The sequence below is a fragment of the Phoca vitulina genome, unplaced genomic scaffold (genome assembly GCF_004348235.1).
Source record: "Phoca vitulina isolate PV1807 unplaced genomic scaffold, GSC_HSeal_1.0 scaffold22, whole genome shotgun sequence".
Classification (NCBI taxonomy): Eukaryota; Metazoa; Chordata; class Mammalia; order Carnivora; family Phocidae; genus Phoca; species Phoca vitulina.
Genome location: NW_022589725.1, coordinates 10,158,215 through 10,175,878, shown reverse-complemented (window position 1 = coordinate 10,175,878; position 17,664 = coordinate 10,158,215). Strand labels below are relative to the sequence as shown.

The window sequence follows — 17,664 nt, the reverse complement described above, 5'->3', positions numbered from 1 at the left end:
GTCACAGAAGTAAAGATAATTGACAATATCTACTTCAGAAAATAAGAGCTGCATTAGTCTTTCCACTTTAGCCAGATTTAGAGCAGAGGGACCTGCTGGTCCCATAGGCCCGTACCACAGAAGGGAGTTATGTATAAAGGACATAACCATCTCTGTACAGCAACACCGTATGTGGGGGAGTGTAGTGGAGGATAGCATTAACTCACTCCCAAGTGGAACAAAAGAAAAATGAAAGCAGCAACAGCACCAGTTAGTATGATTTAAGACCCCTTAAGTAGCTGAATATCTTTACCCTTAAGCCTTCCCCACTCTGCAAGGACTAACAGGTGACTTAAGGTAGCACAATGTGGCCGTTACATCTGGCATGTAACACACATGCTTAAGTGATAAATCTTATTCACTAATCAAGAACTGTGAGTGAGCTCACATTCCTCCGCCCACCCCACCCCGAGTTAGGCGGCTAGGCTACAGAAATAGCAGTGAGAAACTCATAGCCCTGGTTACCAACAGACTTACTATTATAAGCAGGGAAAAGGGGAAAAACTGGCAGCATCAGCACGGAGAGGGAATGAAACACTAAGGGGCAGCCTGTTTGAATATAGCACAGCTCACTCCTGGGAGTGTTTTATGCTTCTTCAATATCTGACTGTCCATATTGAATTATGTTCTCTTGCTGGTTATGGCTCTATTTTTCCCCAATAGTCACCTCCTCCTCCTCTCAACATGAAATAGCAAGCCACTGGCTCACCAGGAAAAATGACCTCAAATATTAAGCTACTAAAATCAGAATCCACTTGTCTGGTACAGCTGGGATGCCAATTCCAATGTCTGCTGTGTCATTTAACCCACAACTGGTGTTTCCTTAGTCTCTAGGACTTAACTATCAACATTTTCACTAGGGGAAGGTCCCTGGGCCTCTCGGAATTAAAAGATAATGGGTAGGGGCACCTGGGTGGCTCAGATGGTTAACCATCTGCCTTCGGCTCAGGTCATGATCCCAGGGTCCTGGGATCAAGCCCCACGTCTGGCTCCTGGCTTGGCGGGGAGCCTGCTTCTCCCTCTCCCTCTGCCTCTCCCCCTGCTCATGCTCTATCTCTGTGTCTCAAATGAATAAATTAAAAAAAAAAAAATCTTTAAAAGATAATGATTAATGAGATTTTCCCCAGCACTATTTGCTGCCCCCAGATTTTTAGAGTGCTGCCCTTCTGCCCCTGGGGCTAGAATGCTTTCACCAAGTGGCTTTTTTGCCCCTTCTGGACTCTTCAGTAGTAGAGCAGTATGTAGAAAAGCAGTGCCACCTTAGTTGCTCGTTGTTAGTTATGTTGATCCAGAAAAGGAGCCATATTCTAAGATGCTTGTGAGATCCTCTGGCACAAAGTAGCACAAGGCAACAAGAATAAATCCAGTAACAGCACAATAAAGAATTAACATTTACATGAACAGGCACCATTAAGAGATGAACTTGCTCATACTGTCGGACAGAAGGGTTTTTCCAGAAAAGTCACTACAGCATCAGAGAACTGTGCCACCACCAGAATACACTCATTCCAGAAATTTTAGAGTAAGTCAATGTGATCTATCAGATTTTATACTGAAAAGACAAAACTGCAATCAAGCAATTTTTTCAGTCGTAAGTTTGGACTCTATCATATCCTATAAAAGCTCTACTTTTGGGGGGTAAGGAGAATGGTGGCGATGCTCATAACTGATAAACCATTTCTTGTTGTAAAACACTGGAAAGCAGACAACAATGAATTAAAGTGAGAGTTTTCTCCTGAGCAAGAAAACAAAACATATTATTAGCATACAGTCTATCCTTTTAAGATGGTAAAGGCCATTCTGGGTATCTGTAGGCAGCTGATTTCACTCTGCGATTTTTCAAATGCTTAGTCAAACCTTCATAATTTTAGAACAGTTCAGCAACCACCTGGAATTAAGTATGTTTAAGTCTAAACCCCTCTAAAACAACCTGGGTATTGAAACTCAAATACAGGCTAAAAACTCATGATAGAGATAAAAGTTATATATATTTTTCAAGAGCTTTGGTCAAAAGGAATAGCCCACTAATTTCTCTGCAACTCCAATCCAGGTTTTTTTAAAAAGGACTCTGGAGTTCATGGAAACTTTTCATTTGCTACTTTTTTTTTTTAGCAGTTGAACAAATGTGGAAGGGACAAAACCAGAACATTAATGTCAGAAAGCAGCAGTATTTTTGATTCCTCTCCCCACTTCCCCACCTCAAAATACATACTAATGCAAGAGTAAGTAAACAAAAAAGAAAAAGCTCTAATTAGAAGTATGTGCAATTGACAATGTATTCTGAAGATTTCTTTTCCCATTTCTTAAAGTAATCAGTTTTTTAAAAAGACAATTCAAAGCCTCCTTTAAGACACCTTCTGTAAAAAGGAGCACCTGGTTTCTGGTTCTTTCTGAGTCCACATAACGAAGTGGCTTGCTAGCAAAGCATACAAGATAAAAGTCTGAAAAGGTGGATACCACAGATTTGACCTAGAATCAAGTTTCCTCCCTGCCGTTCCAGGTATCTTCTTTCCACACTTGAGCATTAGCAGACAAGGATAGCAACAATGGTTACCTCCAAGATCACCAAATCCACCTTTCCAAAGGCACAAAATATTTGTAGGAGTTAAAAAACAACAACAACAACAAAAAACCTGATGGTATAGCTCAGTAGAGTACTCTTGTGTAAAGCATTAAAAGCATCAGCCTCTTTTATTTTGTGACAAGTTTATTGAACAGTATTCAAGACTTCATCTTTATAAACAAAAACCTCTGCTGAATGATGCCACGGCAGTATTTGCTGGCAATGTTGTGGCCATATTGGCAATGAATCATTTTATTGTGTTTGGTTTCTAATGCTTGGACTACTATAGAACTGCCAGTAAAACTAAATGTGGTAATTTTGCAAGAGTGGGAAATAAGTTTTAAAAGTGATCACTGCTAGAAATTCTTTACAGATTTAACTAGCAGCAACTTTATGGTTTCTTTACTCATTAAGTGTTCTTGAAATTGATGAGTGGATTTATTTTTAAACATTTGACCCACACCTGTACACAATGACAGAATCCAATAAAAAGGACTTTGAGTTTGATTAAGGCTTTCATGGATCCTTATTTTATCCAAGGTATGTTTGCTTATGTCCATATACAGCCCTAGATTTTCATCCAGTGGGTTAAGACTGACCTAATTACACTGAACATTACTCTCTGAAATTTTGAATAAAAATTTCCCTAATGAAATTTTCACGGTTGATGCTTTGACAACTTGGAGCACAAAGCTAGGACCTACATTTCACTTAATAGTGTTGCATTTTTTTTTTTTAAGCCACTAATAATTGTACATCCAAACTACAGTATTAAACACAGAATACACCTCCAAATTTTGCTTGTGAACTAAATGTTTCACTGAAGTTCAGAAAAAGTTTACAAATTTGCTTATTTATAAAATACATTTCGTAGATATCTCTAATCCTTTGAACTAAAAAAATCCAAAAACACCCCGGCAAGGGGGTGGGAGGAATTAAACCTAATGGAAAAGATTCTCTTCCATTCATGTCAGTCACCAAAGACAAAATTTACACATAAAATTGAAAATATCATGATAGTGTTTACAAATGCACACAACTTTGAGCAAAGCTTTACAAATCCTTCATACCATACAAAGCAAATGAGAAAATAAATTCATTTTCACCCCAAACCTAGTTTTTCTGAGAAAGTTTGCAGGAAGAGAGGTATGAGTGATTGCACAGAACGTATTTTCAAGAATTTTTTTTAAACTCAAACTCCAATGCCCATAACAAGATGAACAGTACGCTTAGCAGTTAGCACTCTATTAATAAGTCTCAGATACACAAAAATCAAGTTCCAGAGGGCAAAGCATTTAATTACATTTCACAACGAGAGAAGCACTGTTGTGACTCAACCAAATATGAAACATAGTTCTCTCCAAATTCTACACAAACCACTATTTTCTTAATTTATTTAATTTGATGAACAATGAAATCAAGTTTTCCTTTTCAGCATTTATCTAAGATGTAGAAATAACAAAGTAGTTGCAATAAAGTATATGAAATATTTAATAAGATTGTACGAACATATAACCAAAATAAACTGTGAAAAAAGATAAAAGGCTTTCATCTTCAAACAACCCATTTTTCTAAAATGAAAATAGTCAGCTCTCCAATGGGAAAATAATCTGCAGTTGAAATAAGACTCCCAAGCAGCGCTGAAGTTTTCTGCACTTGGTCTTTGGAATGAGAAATGATTACTTAACAGAAAACTTAATTGAACAGCATATATAAACATCATATTGCTTTTTTAGTTGAGGAGGCAATATCTAGTGATCTGTCAAAGCAAATTTGTATTCATGAATTGTCAAAAGACCCACAACACAGCCATGTCTTCTTTGAAAGTCTAAACAATCCTTTCCCTAAACAAAAAATCCTGTACTGTCAATCCTCTAAGATTGTAGTGATGAAAAGGCTTTCCAAATCTTATCACGCAATGAAACTGCTGCCACTCTTAACTCTAAATTACACGAGACGCTGTATTTCAGTGTTCCACTAACTTGCAACACCAAAAAGGCACTATTTTCTTTAATAGGAAATACTTCTTTTAAAAGGCTGACCCCTTTGTAAGTACATTGATTTGCAGGAAATGTTGGGGATATTTCAAACCAAGACAGAGGCCCATGTAAAAGACAAAATTTGTTTTTCATGATATCTCACCAATCTCCCATTCCATATGTTTATAATATAATGTGACACATCGTTAGAGCATTTTAACTAAGAAGGAAAGTAACCATAAGTAGAGCCTTTTGTAGCAGTGAGCAGGATGTTGTAAGGCAAATGTTTTCATGACAGGGACACTTACCAACCAGAACCCATGTGGTCCTCCTGCCTTAGTGTCCTGAATACCAAAGAAGAGTATGAAAGGGCAAGGAGTCTCAATTCTCTCCCCTCTGGCAGCTGCACTTGTACTCTGTATGAATAATTTTTATGAACAGGCTCCTGATCAAACAACTAGACCAAAAAGCCTCCAAGTAACAGGATTAAATGCACATCTATGGAACAGCTTATGAATCTTTTATTCTATAACACTACTGCTAACAAAGCTAACAATTTCAACTTCAGTTTTTAAAAAACCTAGATATAATGCTCTTTCTTATAAATGGACCCTCTTTGTTTAGTTACAGGCCAAAATTTCACACAAATTTGGGACAGAAGGAAATTGCCAGAACATTAGTCCATCATGGACAGGACTTCAAATCTGGCATCTTAAACAATGATTAGAAGTGGTTTCTGGTTTTCAATGCCATCTAAACAACATGAACAATTTTTAAACTGACTAGACTAAAACATGGCGGTCAAACCAAAAAGGCTCTGGTAGGTAGAGGACTCCATATTTTATTTTTGTGGCAAAAGTACTTATTTCACACAGTTTTAAGTGTGACATTAGAAATCAAAGTTCAAGGTTATAGGACAAACCAAGTGTGGAGTTTTATATTAAAACAACAACAACAACAACAAAACAGTTCTGCTCATTTACAAATGAGTCAATTAGGCAAACAAAAAAGCAGCAACTTCAGAAGCAGGACTGTCTATACAGCAAGAACCCTCAAGAAGCAATAAAGGTACATACAGTGAATCTGTATACAGAGATTTTATTCAATTTTAAAAGAAAATGAGGACTTTAGACAAAGCTTTGACCCTATAACAAAGCAAATCTGTCCAGCTTTAAACCAAATTCCAAGAGTAGCCAACTTCTATTTTTCAGCAGCTGGCAAGAGCACCCTTAATGAGCTCTATTGACATTTCTATTTTCTTCATCCCATATGGTATAAAACAAAACCAATCTAAACTCCTTGATAAGCTTTATGTGGTCATTTGTGTTTTACAAATGGTTTCTCTAATGGTACGCCAAAATCATTTTTGTGTTCTCTCCAGACAGCTTTACTGTAACATACAGCAGTATTTATCCTGGTAGTGAGTCTTCTGTAAACAGTCAACCAATGCTCTATGTTATAGAAACCAATCTATATGCAATTGAAACAATCCACAGGTTCTAACCTGGAAATACTAGGAAAACAATCTGGATGCATTAATCACAGCACTATGAAAATCTACCCTATAAAGAATTGATGTGAACAGCTACCCTAAGACAAGTTTTACTTTCCTTGAGCCTATAGGTCTGTCATTTAAGTCAATGACAGCAGCTGTGGCTTCATCCCGAGATTCGAAGGCCACCATGGCTTCGCCTGTGGGCATACCTTTTTCATTGTATTTTAAACACACTGAGCCTGGGATCACTTGATAGCCATAAAAGAAATCTAAAATCTCATCAATAGACACAGTGAAGGGCATATTCTGCACTTTAATTACTGTTGGTCCTGGTTTTCCAGAACTAGATCCAAAGCCAGGGGGACCACCAATGTGAATTGGGCCAGGGCCAGGCCCAGGGCCAGGCCCAAAGGCTGGTGGCCCACTCAAATGCCCAGGGGCACTTCCAAGACCAGGAGGGCCACTTCCAAAGCCAGGGGGGCCACCTAAACTACCAGGGCCATTTCCAAAATTCTGAGGGCCTCCTCCAAATCCTGGCCCACTTAAATTATTTGGTCCACCTCCAAAACCTGGAACATCCAGTCCTAGACCAGGCAAACCACTATTTCCAACTGAAGGCATACCAGGCCTAGCATCACCAAAGGCCCCTCCTAATCCTGGAGGAGGGAGTGGTGGCCCAAAGGCATTCGACCCACCAAAATTACCAGGAAAGTTAAATGGAGGCCCATTGCTGGCCTCCTTAGATCCTACAGTCAGGAAGGCATGCTCTTCACCTCCTGCACCGGGCATTCCTGCACCGGGCATTCCCGCACCAGGCATTCCCGCACCAGGCATTCCCGCACCGGGCATTCCCGCACTGGGCATTCCTGCACTGGGCATTCCCGCACCGGGCATTCCTGCACTGGGCATTCCCGCACTGGGCATTCCCACACTGGGCATTCCTGGAACTGGAGGATTACCTGGCACAGGCATCTTTAACCCTTTTTTTCCTTGGGCAGGGGGATTTTTTTCAATCTCTCTCATATCTTCTAGAGTAACTACATGAACAAAAGCTTCTCTCCCATTAAGTTTTTTACGGTGTAAGCGTTCAGACTTACGTGCATCATCTTCATTTTTAAACTGAACCAATGCCTGTCCTAGACCTTGCCCATTGTTATCAACAAGAACATGTACAGCATTTTCATCCACTGGGATTCCTTCTAGGAACTGAAGAACATCCATCTTGGTAATGCTGAATGGTATATTTGTTATGTGAGCACAGACTTTGGCAGAGCTGACATCCCCCTCCGGATTTAACATCATTTCCCTCTGGTCATAGCTGAAGTTCTGCAATCTTTTACGAATCATATCTATCTTTTCTAGCATACCTTTCTTAGTAATTGGATGAACTTGAATAAAGCGATTGCCCATGTACTGTTTATGACGACAGAGAGCAGCCTTATAGTCAGCCTCATTCCTGAATTCTACGAAGCCTTCACCAGTTGCTTTCCCATTGGGTCCATAAGCAATATAAATACTATCTTCCACAATATCCAACTTTTTAAAAAAATCAATGACATGTTTGTTTTCCGCTTCAAATGGTAGCCCTTTCAAGTAAACACAAAAACCAGCCTCATGTGGTGATCTTGACCTTGACCTTTTCTGCCCACTGGGCGATTTTGACCTGGGAAGTGTCTGAGGAGGGGGATGGGTTTGTCCAGAAGGTCCTATACTTTGCTTAAAAGTGATATGGCCTCCAGCAGCTACCCACTGTCTCTCTGTGGCAGGACTAACTTCCACATAGCGTTGAATCATCAGCATTCTGTTTCGTTTCAAAGCTTCAAATGTATCTTGAGGGGAGAGAAACTTAACCAATCCATTCCCATTATTTCGACCTACATGATCTTTCAACAAATGCACTGCATCAACACGGAGCCCATGGAAAAAATCCCTGACATCATTTTCCATTGCAGAAAAGGGCATTCCATGCACACTGACATACAGATCATCGGGGTTGATGGGAAGCGGTTTCACACTGCTTTGAGAGTTCATCTGGATAGGGTTAACAGGATTCAATGGACCCAGAAACACAGGGTTCAAGTTATTGTTCAGATTCATAGGTGCTCCAGAGCCATTCATTCCAGCAGGTAGAGGTGCCACAGGTGGCGGGTTCAAGGGTGGCATGCCAGACATGGGTGGCAGTGGGGTCATGGGTGGCACAGAAGGGACTGGGGGAATAGGGGGCACAGGAGGCACGGGAGGCAATGTAGGTACCGGAGGAGGAACTGGTATTGGGGGAATGGACGGCATTGGTGGCAAAGATGGCATCGCTGGGATTGGAGGAATTGGTGGTGGTGGGACTGTGTTCATTGGAGACGCTGTGCTCGGAATGGTTGAGCTAAACGTTGGGCTCCCAAATGAAGCCCCCATATTTGGAGGAGCCGTTCCTATGCTGGCTGTGGAAAATGTCTGTATGTTTTTGTTGCTTTCATGAACAGATGTGGCGGCAGTAACTACACTGGGTGAAGGATTATTAAAGTTAGGTACTGTTGTAGGCAAGTTTACCCTGCCACTCATTCCTGAGCTAGGTGGCGGTCCTGATCTACTAGCATTTGCTGGTGGTATATCTAAGTTGGCAGTTTCAAAACGCCTACGACTCAGTTCAATCATATTCTGCATTTCCGTTTTACTACTCAACAAAAGTGTTACTTTTGACCCTTTAATTGTACCACCTGTGCGCATCATACCAAGCCTTGCATCTTCATCAGTGGCAAAAACGATGAAAGCCTCACCCAGTTCACCCCCTACAATATGCACGCCCCCATCAGGGATGGTCAATCCAGAGAAGAAGTGGCGAATGTCCATGGTCCCCGCCACAATTGGGAGACCTTGCAAACGGATGACCACAGCCATGCTGCGCTGAAACCACACACACCTGCAGATGAGAAAAGGCAACGGCCAGGTCAGACTCCTGTTTATCACACCAAGTTTTTAACTACAAGAATGACCAGCTACCATATTAGGCCCTCAAATATACCCTCAAACTATCACAAGCAATGCAGGTTTTTTTTTAATTTGAATATCCTAAAAACTGAACATTATGTGCCATTTACAATGTAAAACCTAGACAATTTCAACTTCCAAAAGGCATTAATTCTGTAAACAATTAGAAGTTCAGTCCCATGACTCAAGAGTTTCAGGGAAAAAAAGCCACCATAAGAAGTAGAATCACCAATTGCATCATTCAGACCACTAATTATTCAGTAAGATTTAAAAGAAATGTGTAAGTCAAATCAGGACACAAAGTTGAACAATCTGCAGGGGAAAAACATGCAAAGGATGTATCAAAGTTAGTATTTAAAAGTGGCTTAGCATTTTCCTTATAAACATGACAACTTTGTAGAATTATCAGTGTCATTTTATATGACTCAATCTCAAAATGCAAAAAAGAAAGAGAAACCTGGAATACTAATGAATTACAAATAATACTTAACACTAAAGTAGACTCAAGTCTCAAAAGAGAATGGACTCCATATTCAACCTAAAACTCTTCAATCTGCATTACAGCTCTATTTATTAAAGAAAACTATATATGGAATTATTTATTACAGACAAGGTTAATACATACAAAGAATCCAAAAGAAATACTGAATAAAATAGCCAAAATCTTAGTTATCTATATTCATCACGCCAAAAAGTAGAACCTGGTTGCAGTGCCATTCACCATAGCTGTTTTAATTAAAACTCAGATCCAAGGACTTATTTCCAAACTCACCATTAAAAAAAAGAAACAACACACACATACACACTGAAAAAAGTCTCGTTTTTCCCAAAGAAGGCTGATAACGAAAAAAGGGTATTTTTTGGTTTTGCTTTTGTTTTAAAAAGAACAAGGGTATGAACTTTATTCAGTGACTGTTATAGTCTTTACTCAACATAACTCCTGTGGTATTTCTGGGAGCTCACTGGTCTCCTTAAATAAAGTCTCATTCTGAACTTTTTCTTTTTGAGAAGTTTCTCCCCGATTTAAATAAAATTTCAGTATTTCAGTTCTTATGGCTTCCAAGAGCAAATGCAAGGGAAGCCCTTTGTAAAGTGATATAAAACAAATTCTTGGGACTGGAAAAAATATTAATTTGAAATTTATGTGATCAACAACATGGGGTGTTTTCCAAGCCATCTTAAAAATCAACTTTTAGGGACGCCTGGGTGGCTCAGTCAGTTAAGCGGCTGCCTTTGGCTCAGGTCATGATCCCAGGCTCCTGGGATAGAGTCCTGCATTGGGCTCCTTGCTCAGCAGGGAGGCCTGCTTCTCCCTCTGCCTGCCGCTCTCCCTGCTTGTGCTCTCTCTCTCTCTGACAAATAAAATTAAAAAAAAAAAAAAATCAACTTTTAAATATAAACCTCTTAAACCAGTTCTGTGACTTCAGAAAAATTATAAATGATTTGAGCTTTGGTTTTATCACTTCCCAAACAGGAACATTAAAAGAGCTACTGCAAGCTCTAAGAATCCTCTAACTCCATGAAAGCAGTTTTTCAATGTTAAATATTGTGTGAATATTAATTTGATAAAACAAAATCTGTAATTATATCTCAACAAATATGACTGCTGTACACAAAACAGAAATGTACTGTTTGGCTTTGATAGTTTTCTCACACACATACACAAAAATAAAAGCCACTTTCAAATTTAATGAAGAAAGATGGACTGGCAAACAGAAAATGCTCTTTGTGAGACCATTATAAAACACTAGAAATTTGGGGGAGGAGGGAAGCTTTTCCTTTTTGGTTTGCAAGAGTCAACAAGAAAAATTAATACTAAAAAAAAATAAATCACACCAACAAACTCTTTTCTTCTTATTTACGACTATTTAGCAGTCTATATGGAAGCTCATCAAGAAGATTTCAAGACATTAAATCAAATTCTCATTCCCTACTGTCTGTAGCATATTGGCTACATGCAAAATTAAGACAGCATTCCTGTTCAACTTCAAAAAAATGCTTGATCACTTAATCACTCAATCATAGGTAAGTAATCTAGGCACCCAAACACTTGAGAGATAGAGAGATGTTAGTTTGCACTGGGACAGTAAAATGGGAATTTAATATAGTCCCAAGAACACAAAAATTAAACACAGGGCTAAAGAGACATACACAGTAATTCTTCAAAACACCATCTGCTACTAAGAGAAGGGCTTTAGTGGAAGTCTGCACAAGGTACAAATGAAAACATGATATTGAAAAATCTGCCCAGATTACCAGCTAGAAAAGGGCTGAGGATTAAACCAAAGAACACAAGAGTTATTCATAAAGCCATCTAAAGAGAAAAAGGTTTTAGGTTCTGAAAAAATATGAAATAAGATATGCTATTCTTCTACTAAGTGCCTGTTTGACAGGTAAGTCATTTCAACTATCTTGAGCCTACCTTTGTTATTTAACAAGAGGGTTAGATTCCAATCACTAAAGTTCCATCTAAAGTCAAAATAGGTACTCTAAAACGTATGACCCATTATCTACACCTTTACCTCTAAGGAATATTAAAAAACCATACCAATAACAAGCACCTATATTTGTAATGAGTCTGGAATGCTACCCTGAGGAAAAAAAACAGCTTACTGCCTAATCAGGAATTCAGCAGAAGAAATGCATCCATATAAAACTGAACCCCGAAGAAAGCAACAACTGTTCAAGGCACCCAGTCCACCCCACCCCCATCCCTCAGATAAGACTGTTAAAAAAAAGAAAAAGAAAATCCCCCACAATTCAGTCAGTTACTACACATATTTTCATGTTACTAAATAAGCTGTCTCATTTTATTTTGTATAAAAACAAACCCTCTATTCAAAATCTCTTACCTGATAAAACAAGAGATGTATTTTCTTAACAAGAAGTAGAGGCCAAGTCAATCCTGTGGGCAACCAATTAAAACCAACTTTTAGACTGCAATAGAGAATAAACGGAGGCAAAAATCAATGCAGGAAACACAAAACAACACGCACAGGCCACACTGAACTGTATATTATGAAGGCGAGTCTGAAACCACCACAGAGTACTTCATTAGAATGAATATTAAAAAAACAGAACGAAAGAAAGAAAGAAACACATGTACCAAAATCCCACACATACTTGTTACTTGGTTTCAAATTGCTTTCAAATTTGAGTATCTCTCAAAACATTATATATTTATATACATCAAGAATGTGCCATAACTTAGTCCAAGAATGAATCAATTAAAAACTAAAACAGTCATAAAGCTCAGCTTCACACCTCGTAATTACTTTTTTCACTTGATGATTAAACCAGTCCAGAAAATTCCATTAATACAAGTCCAACTACAACCTATTTCCTCAGGTCCCACCAAACACTTGATGAAAAGCGCAAGTTCACACATAAACAGTTCCAAGACAAATGACAAAGTCATCAATTCAAGGGTTCTTATGGAAATTCTTGCAATTGCTCTTTCAAAATATTTTCCTTTGTACCAAAATAGCATCAAGCACTGAGAAACATAAATGAAGTGAAAGTTCAGGCTATAATGATTAATTCCTATTTAAAACCACTGGGGTTCGAAATCTTAGGGAAAAGTGCTTTCTTTACCTTCTAACACCAAACTGTTCCAAGAAACTTGTAAAAAAAAAATTCCCTAAAAATGTCTGGCATATTAAGAAGACTCCCCAAAGTAAAAACGAGTCACTCATCTCTTACTGGAATTACTCCCAAATTGGTGAGGTTGTGAACAATTCACAAGCAATATATAAGACCAAATAATTAAACAACTACATTCAAAAAGATCATTTTTTAATTCAGAGAAACAGAAGAAAATCATCACTGTTAAGTATAAAGATTACCAACAGAACACTACTTAGAATGATGCTCATTTTTAACTATCTTTCAAGTTCGAGATACCACCTGTGAGCTTAATAGTCATCACCAAAAAGTAAAACATATTAAAAAATTTCGGTGTTACTCCAATTTTTTTCTAAAGGACAAGCTAAACATCTTCTAGACAACTACTCAAATTACTGAAGAGTGAGACTGTTTTGTCACAAAAGCTATGCACATATGTCATAAGCAATGCTTTCAAAAGCCCAGAGCACTGTATTAATTTTTTATGTGTTGTACAAATCAGTTCTAATTAGGTCTAAAGAGTTTTAAAACTATTTAAAAGCCACACCTAGAAGTTTATCTGACAGGTCACAAAGGGAAACATGAAACACACAAAAAAGCCTGCTTTTAGGTAAAGGCTATGCTCAATGAGGAAGAGCATGAATTTTGTAATATTTTCTAAATGTACAAGTTTGACTCTATAACCAACAGAACCACAGTAATTTTCTAGTTAAGCATTTATGATTAACAGATGATCCCCCACTGGAGATTACAATTCAAAAGGTCTGGTATGGGGCCAGGATATGTGCCCTGAAGGTAAGACAAACAGGTTCCTCAGCCTCTTCCCTTCCAGACCCAAGAAGCCTCCAAATGTCCATCTGGATACGAACAAGTTTAGAGTCAGCCAGTTACACCCAAAGGCAACACACTAGACCTACTATCAAAAATTTCTAAACGGTTGCCAGAAATTACTATAACAAGAAGGAAAATCTCATTCCACAAGAAAAAGTTGACATTCCAGCTGAATTCGGCAAATGCCTCAAATTTTACGTTGTTCAATTTAAAGTACAAAATCAATCTAGAAATAAACTCATGAATCTTTTCTATTTAAGCAAAGGGGAAGAAGGCCCACATCAACCCATACCAAAGAAAAGTACACAGAAAGTTCAGGCTAGAAGCTAGAACTTCGTAACTCTTGGTGTTACACTTCTCCCTTCAAATGGACAAAGTAAATAGAAACTGAGAACTGTAGTAGTACTTTTGTTTTCAACACCTCACTTTGTAAAGAGCACAATAATTTGATAGAGGCACCACTGTTCTCCAGGAACTACTCATTCCTGTGTTCTAAATGTCAGCTAGCAACAGAATGCAGGATCCCAAAATGAAAAATCCATTCCAACCACATTAAGACTTGGTGAATTTTAGAAGGGTAAGACTGAAACAGTTCTATGCAACAAAAACAATCTAAAACACATGTTTTACCTATTTGTAAAGCATAAAGGTACAAAGGAGAAAATGGGCCTGATTTGCTATTAAATTCACTGATATATTTCAGAAGATCTAAAACAAAAGGTTGCTCTAGTATACTTTTCCACTTTGTTAGGACTTAGTCCTAACATAGTGGCTTTGCTTCAGCTATAGAAATACCAGATACATGAACAGATTACAAATATCTGCTATGAACATTCAGCATATTATTATGACACGGCGTATTATTTACTAGTCATTTCAATCACTTGGAATTTCAGAGTAAAATGTCTGACAACAATCCTCTTTTATCAGGAAGCCAAAGCACAAATCAGTTGCACTTAACCGTTTCCACTCTTCATCTGGTGATAAACATCAAAAAGTGAATTTTAACTTTGTTGTCAGTCTTTAATCAACAATAACCAGGGTACAGCAGAGCTAAGTTCTTTAGATTAAAAAAATACAAAAACCAGCACCCCTCAAATATTCACCTCAGAGAACCAATCATAATGGGCACAATGCTATAAGCCGCATAATCATATTATGGTAGGCATTATGGAAAAAAACACAGCTTCATCCACTTGATTTTGTCCCCATCCCCAAATGAATCACATTTCAGATTCTGGGATCATTCTTAATGAAACAATTCTTCTGACACTGAGGGACATAAATCCTTTAGACAGCTCATTATTCAACTTTCCCATTAACCTCCAGAGAGTTCTCAAAAGTGGCAAACCAAAAGACATTTCTAAGTAAGATATATATTCTTCCTGCCAAAAAGACTATAATATTAAGTTATTTTTCAATCCCCCCCCCAAATGCCAACAAATATGTTCATTATCTTGATTTAAACTTAAAAGCAACAGTATCACTTCTAACCTAGCCAACCATATTCACCCTCACTGTTGGTCTTAAGACTTAAAAGGTTGCTTGAAACTTAATGAAATAAACTCGCTGCAAACCAAAATGTATGAGTGGTGGTAGTAAAATCTGATAAACTATAAATTAGATCAAGTTATTTTTCTGCTTAGTTGACCTAAACATTTAACAACATTCATTTATACTACGAACATTTATTAAGCACTTGTGGCCGGGACAGGAGATATAGAAATGGACGACAGTCCCTAGATTTTAGAGAGAGATATCTAAGAGCATCTTTTGTGCAATTACTGACACTTAGAAATTCTTTCTACAACATCTATAGAAGAAAATATTCATCTAAACCGAAAGATGGAGTGGCTCTCTACAAAATGGAATAAAAACGTTTTGAACATTGTCACTGGATTCCAGCACCTGGAACACACTGGTCCACAAAATCAAGTTTCACATCTAAAAACTGTACCAACAACCCCCAAACTCTCAATATGCAATCATCAAAACATTTGGCATGTCACAAGAAAGTGAAAGAAGCCAGAAGTATGCCGATATTAGCACATAACAATAGGTTCCAAGTAACTACCACAATGGTTTCTAAAGCTTCACATTTTTCACCTAACAGATATGAACACAAACACAAATTACGCATTACAATCCATAAACAAAATAAGTATTTAATCGAGCATATAAAGATGATATAAAATGCATTCCGTTTCGTTAAAAAAATTTCCAGCAATAATACTGAGCATGTCCTCAACCTTTATATAAACACGCCAAACATTTCATTTTCTAAAAAAAATTACCATAAAATTATTTTAACCACCTGTAACAGTTCTTCCCAACTTTTTAATATTCTTGGAAAATGCCTGAACACAATTACTTCCCACTAAATCCAGAAATGGTCTATTCGGTCAAAACCACCAAAGTTCAAAAACGAGTACAACCAGTCTTGTATTACGTTTCTATAAAACAAAACAAACAAAATCAGCCCGTATGTCCAGACTTGTAGGACATTTTTGAACAGCAAATGCTCTGAAATACATCAACAATATAAACTAGGTAACAAAGTCCAATGCAATTCATTTTACTAATACTGCATTTTACAAAAACTACACGATTTTAAACCATTCAAGCAAGAAGCTCTAAGAACACTCCAGTCACAAGTCCCTCCTTCAACAATCCCTCAGCTGCAATTACATTTTTTCTCAGGTTATACTGACTGAAATTACACTATTCTTGAATAATACAGAATGGTTCCTGACAACTACCACAATTTACATTAAATCATCTCTGGAAATCCAGGAGTCAAGGACAGTTTGAGTCCAGAAACCTCTCCTACGGAGCCTTCAGGTCAGGGTACAAAACTCCCAGCATGTTTTGTGCTGAATAACCCAAAGTTATCTTCACCGGAGCCGCTGATATTTTTCACTATAAAGTACACATTACATGCACACATGAAGTCCATGCATTTACAATCTGGCAGCTAAGCCTCCTGCACTGGTGTCCATCCCCGACACTAACTGCAGATTCTCAAAGCCCCACCCACCTATTTCACGTGGCTGCCAACTAAAATCTCCAGCCTCCACTAAAGAAAACTCCGTTCACTGATCAAAAGCACCCACCCTCCACCTCTTATTGAGCCTGCTCCTCTTTCAGTGCTGGAGGCTCTCTCCCAAGGGATATGTAAAGGTGCTGCTTTTTGCAGCTCCTTCCCTGCTTGGGGATCAAGGGCCTGGCATCTTACTACTGTTCTCAGAGGTTTGGGAGGCGTACTCACCCCCCTTCTCACAACAGAGGCCGGCTTCTCAAATCGCCGACACCCTCGAGGATAAACCCCGCCCAGCGCTGAGCCTTGGAAGCATTTCCCTGCAAGCCCCTCCACCTTCAGACCACGAAGGCGGCCAGTTCTCAGACTTCCTTCCTAGACTCACAGGAGTGTACCGACTGCAGCTTCCTCCCCACAGGTGTGTCCAGACTCTAGTCCCCTTTTCCTGTTAGGCCAGAGGAGCCTCCTTTCCACTTCGGATGGAGGGAGTGTCTTCACTACGTTTATCTCCTCACTACGGGCCACAGAGATGTAGTTACAATCTCTGTCCCTTTTGGGAAGCATAGAAAATCTCGCTCATTCGGGATGTAGGTGTGTTTTTACTGCAATCCCCGTTAGTTCGCAGGCCGCTGGGCCACCCAGCTGTGGCCTCCTCCCTCTCAGACCACGGGGGCATCCTCCCTTTGGCCTCGTCCCCACTTCGGTATGCAGGCTCATCCTCTCTTGCGTCCTTCCTGCATCCTCTCAGGCTTCAAAGGCGCAAGCGGCTCCCCAGGCCCCCCCGCAGCCATGCCGCGACCCTTTTGTGTGGGGCGCTTGCTGCGGCGGGCTCGGAGGCCTCCGAAAGCCCCGCCCCGGGCTACCAAGGGGCGGCTCGAGCCCCGCACAGCCCCGCCCGTTCCGGGCTGCGGGAGTCTTACCGGGGAGAGCTGCGCGGCACCCGAACCCAGACCCGAGTTACCCCCCGCGCGAGTGCCTCCGCCCCGCGGCCGACAGCCCCAGCCCGAACGGCTTCCCGGAGCCCACAGCAGCCACCACCTCTTTCGCCGCTTCACAAAATGGCCGACAGCCCGCTCAGCACCTCCGCGTTCCAGAAGGGGAGGGACGGAATGGA

The 17,664-nt window shown here is 39.4% G+C and overlaps 1 protein-coding gene across 8 annotated transcripts in view; it reads right to left on the bottom strand.

Annotated features, from left to right (window-relative positions):
- LOC116641535 (RNA-binding protein 12) overlaps positions 1 to 17,664 on the bottom strand; it is a 35,171-nt gene extending 17,507 nt beyond the window's left edge. Inside the window, exons 1-3 of one of the 8 annotated variants that reach the window (XM_032419272.1) lie at positions 17,589 to 17,664; positions 11,911 to 11,995; positions 2,100 to 8,990 (exon numbers count right to left, since the gene is read on the bottom strand). In XM_032419272.1, coding sequence (XP_032275163.1) covers positions 6,167 to 8,968 — 2,802 coding nt within the window. In that variant the 5' untranslated portion in view covers positions 8,969 to 8,990; positions 11,911 to 11,995; positions 17,589 to 17,664 and the 3' untranslated portion in view covers positions 2,100 to 6,166. The other 7 variants (XM_032419271.1, XM_032419273.1, XM_032419277.1 and 4 more) reach the window with 7 other exon arrangements.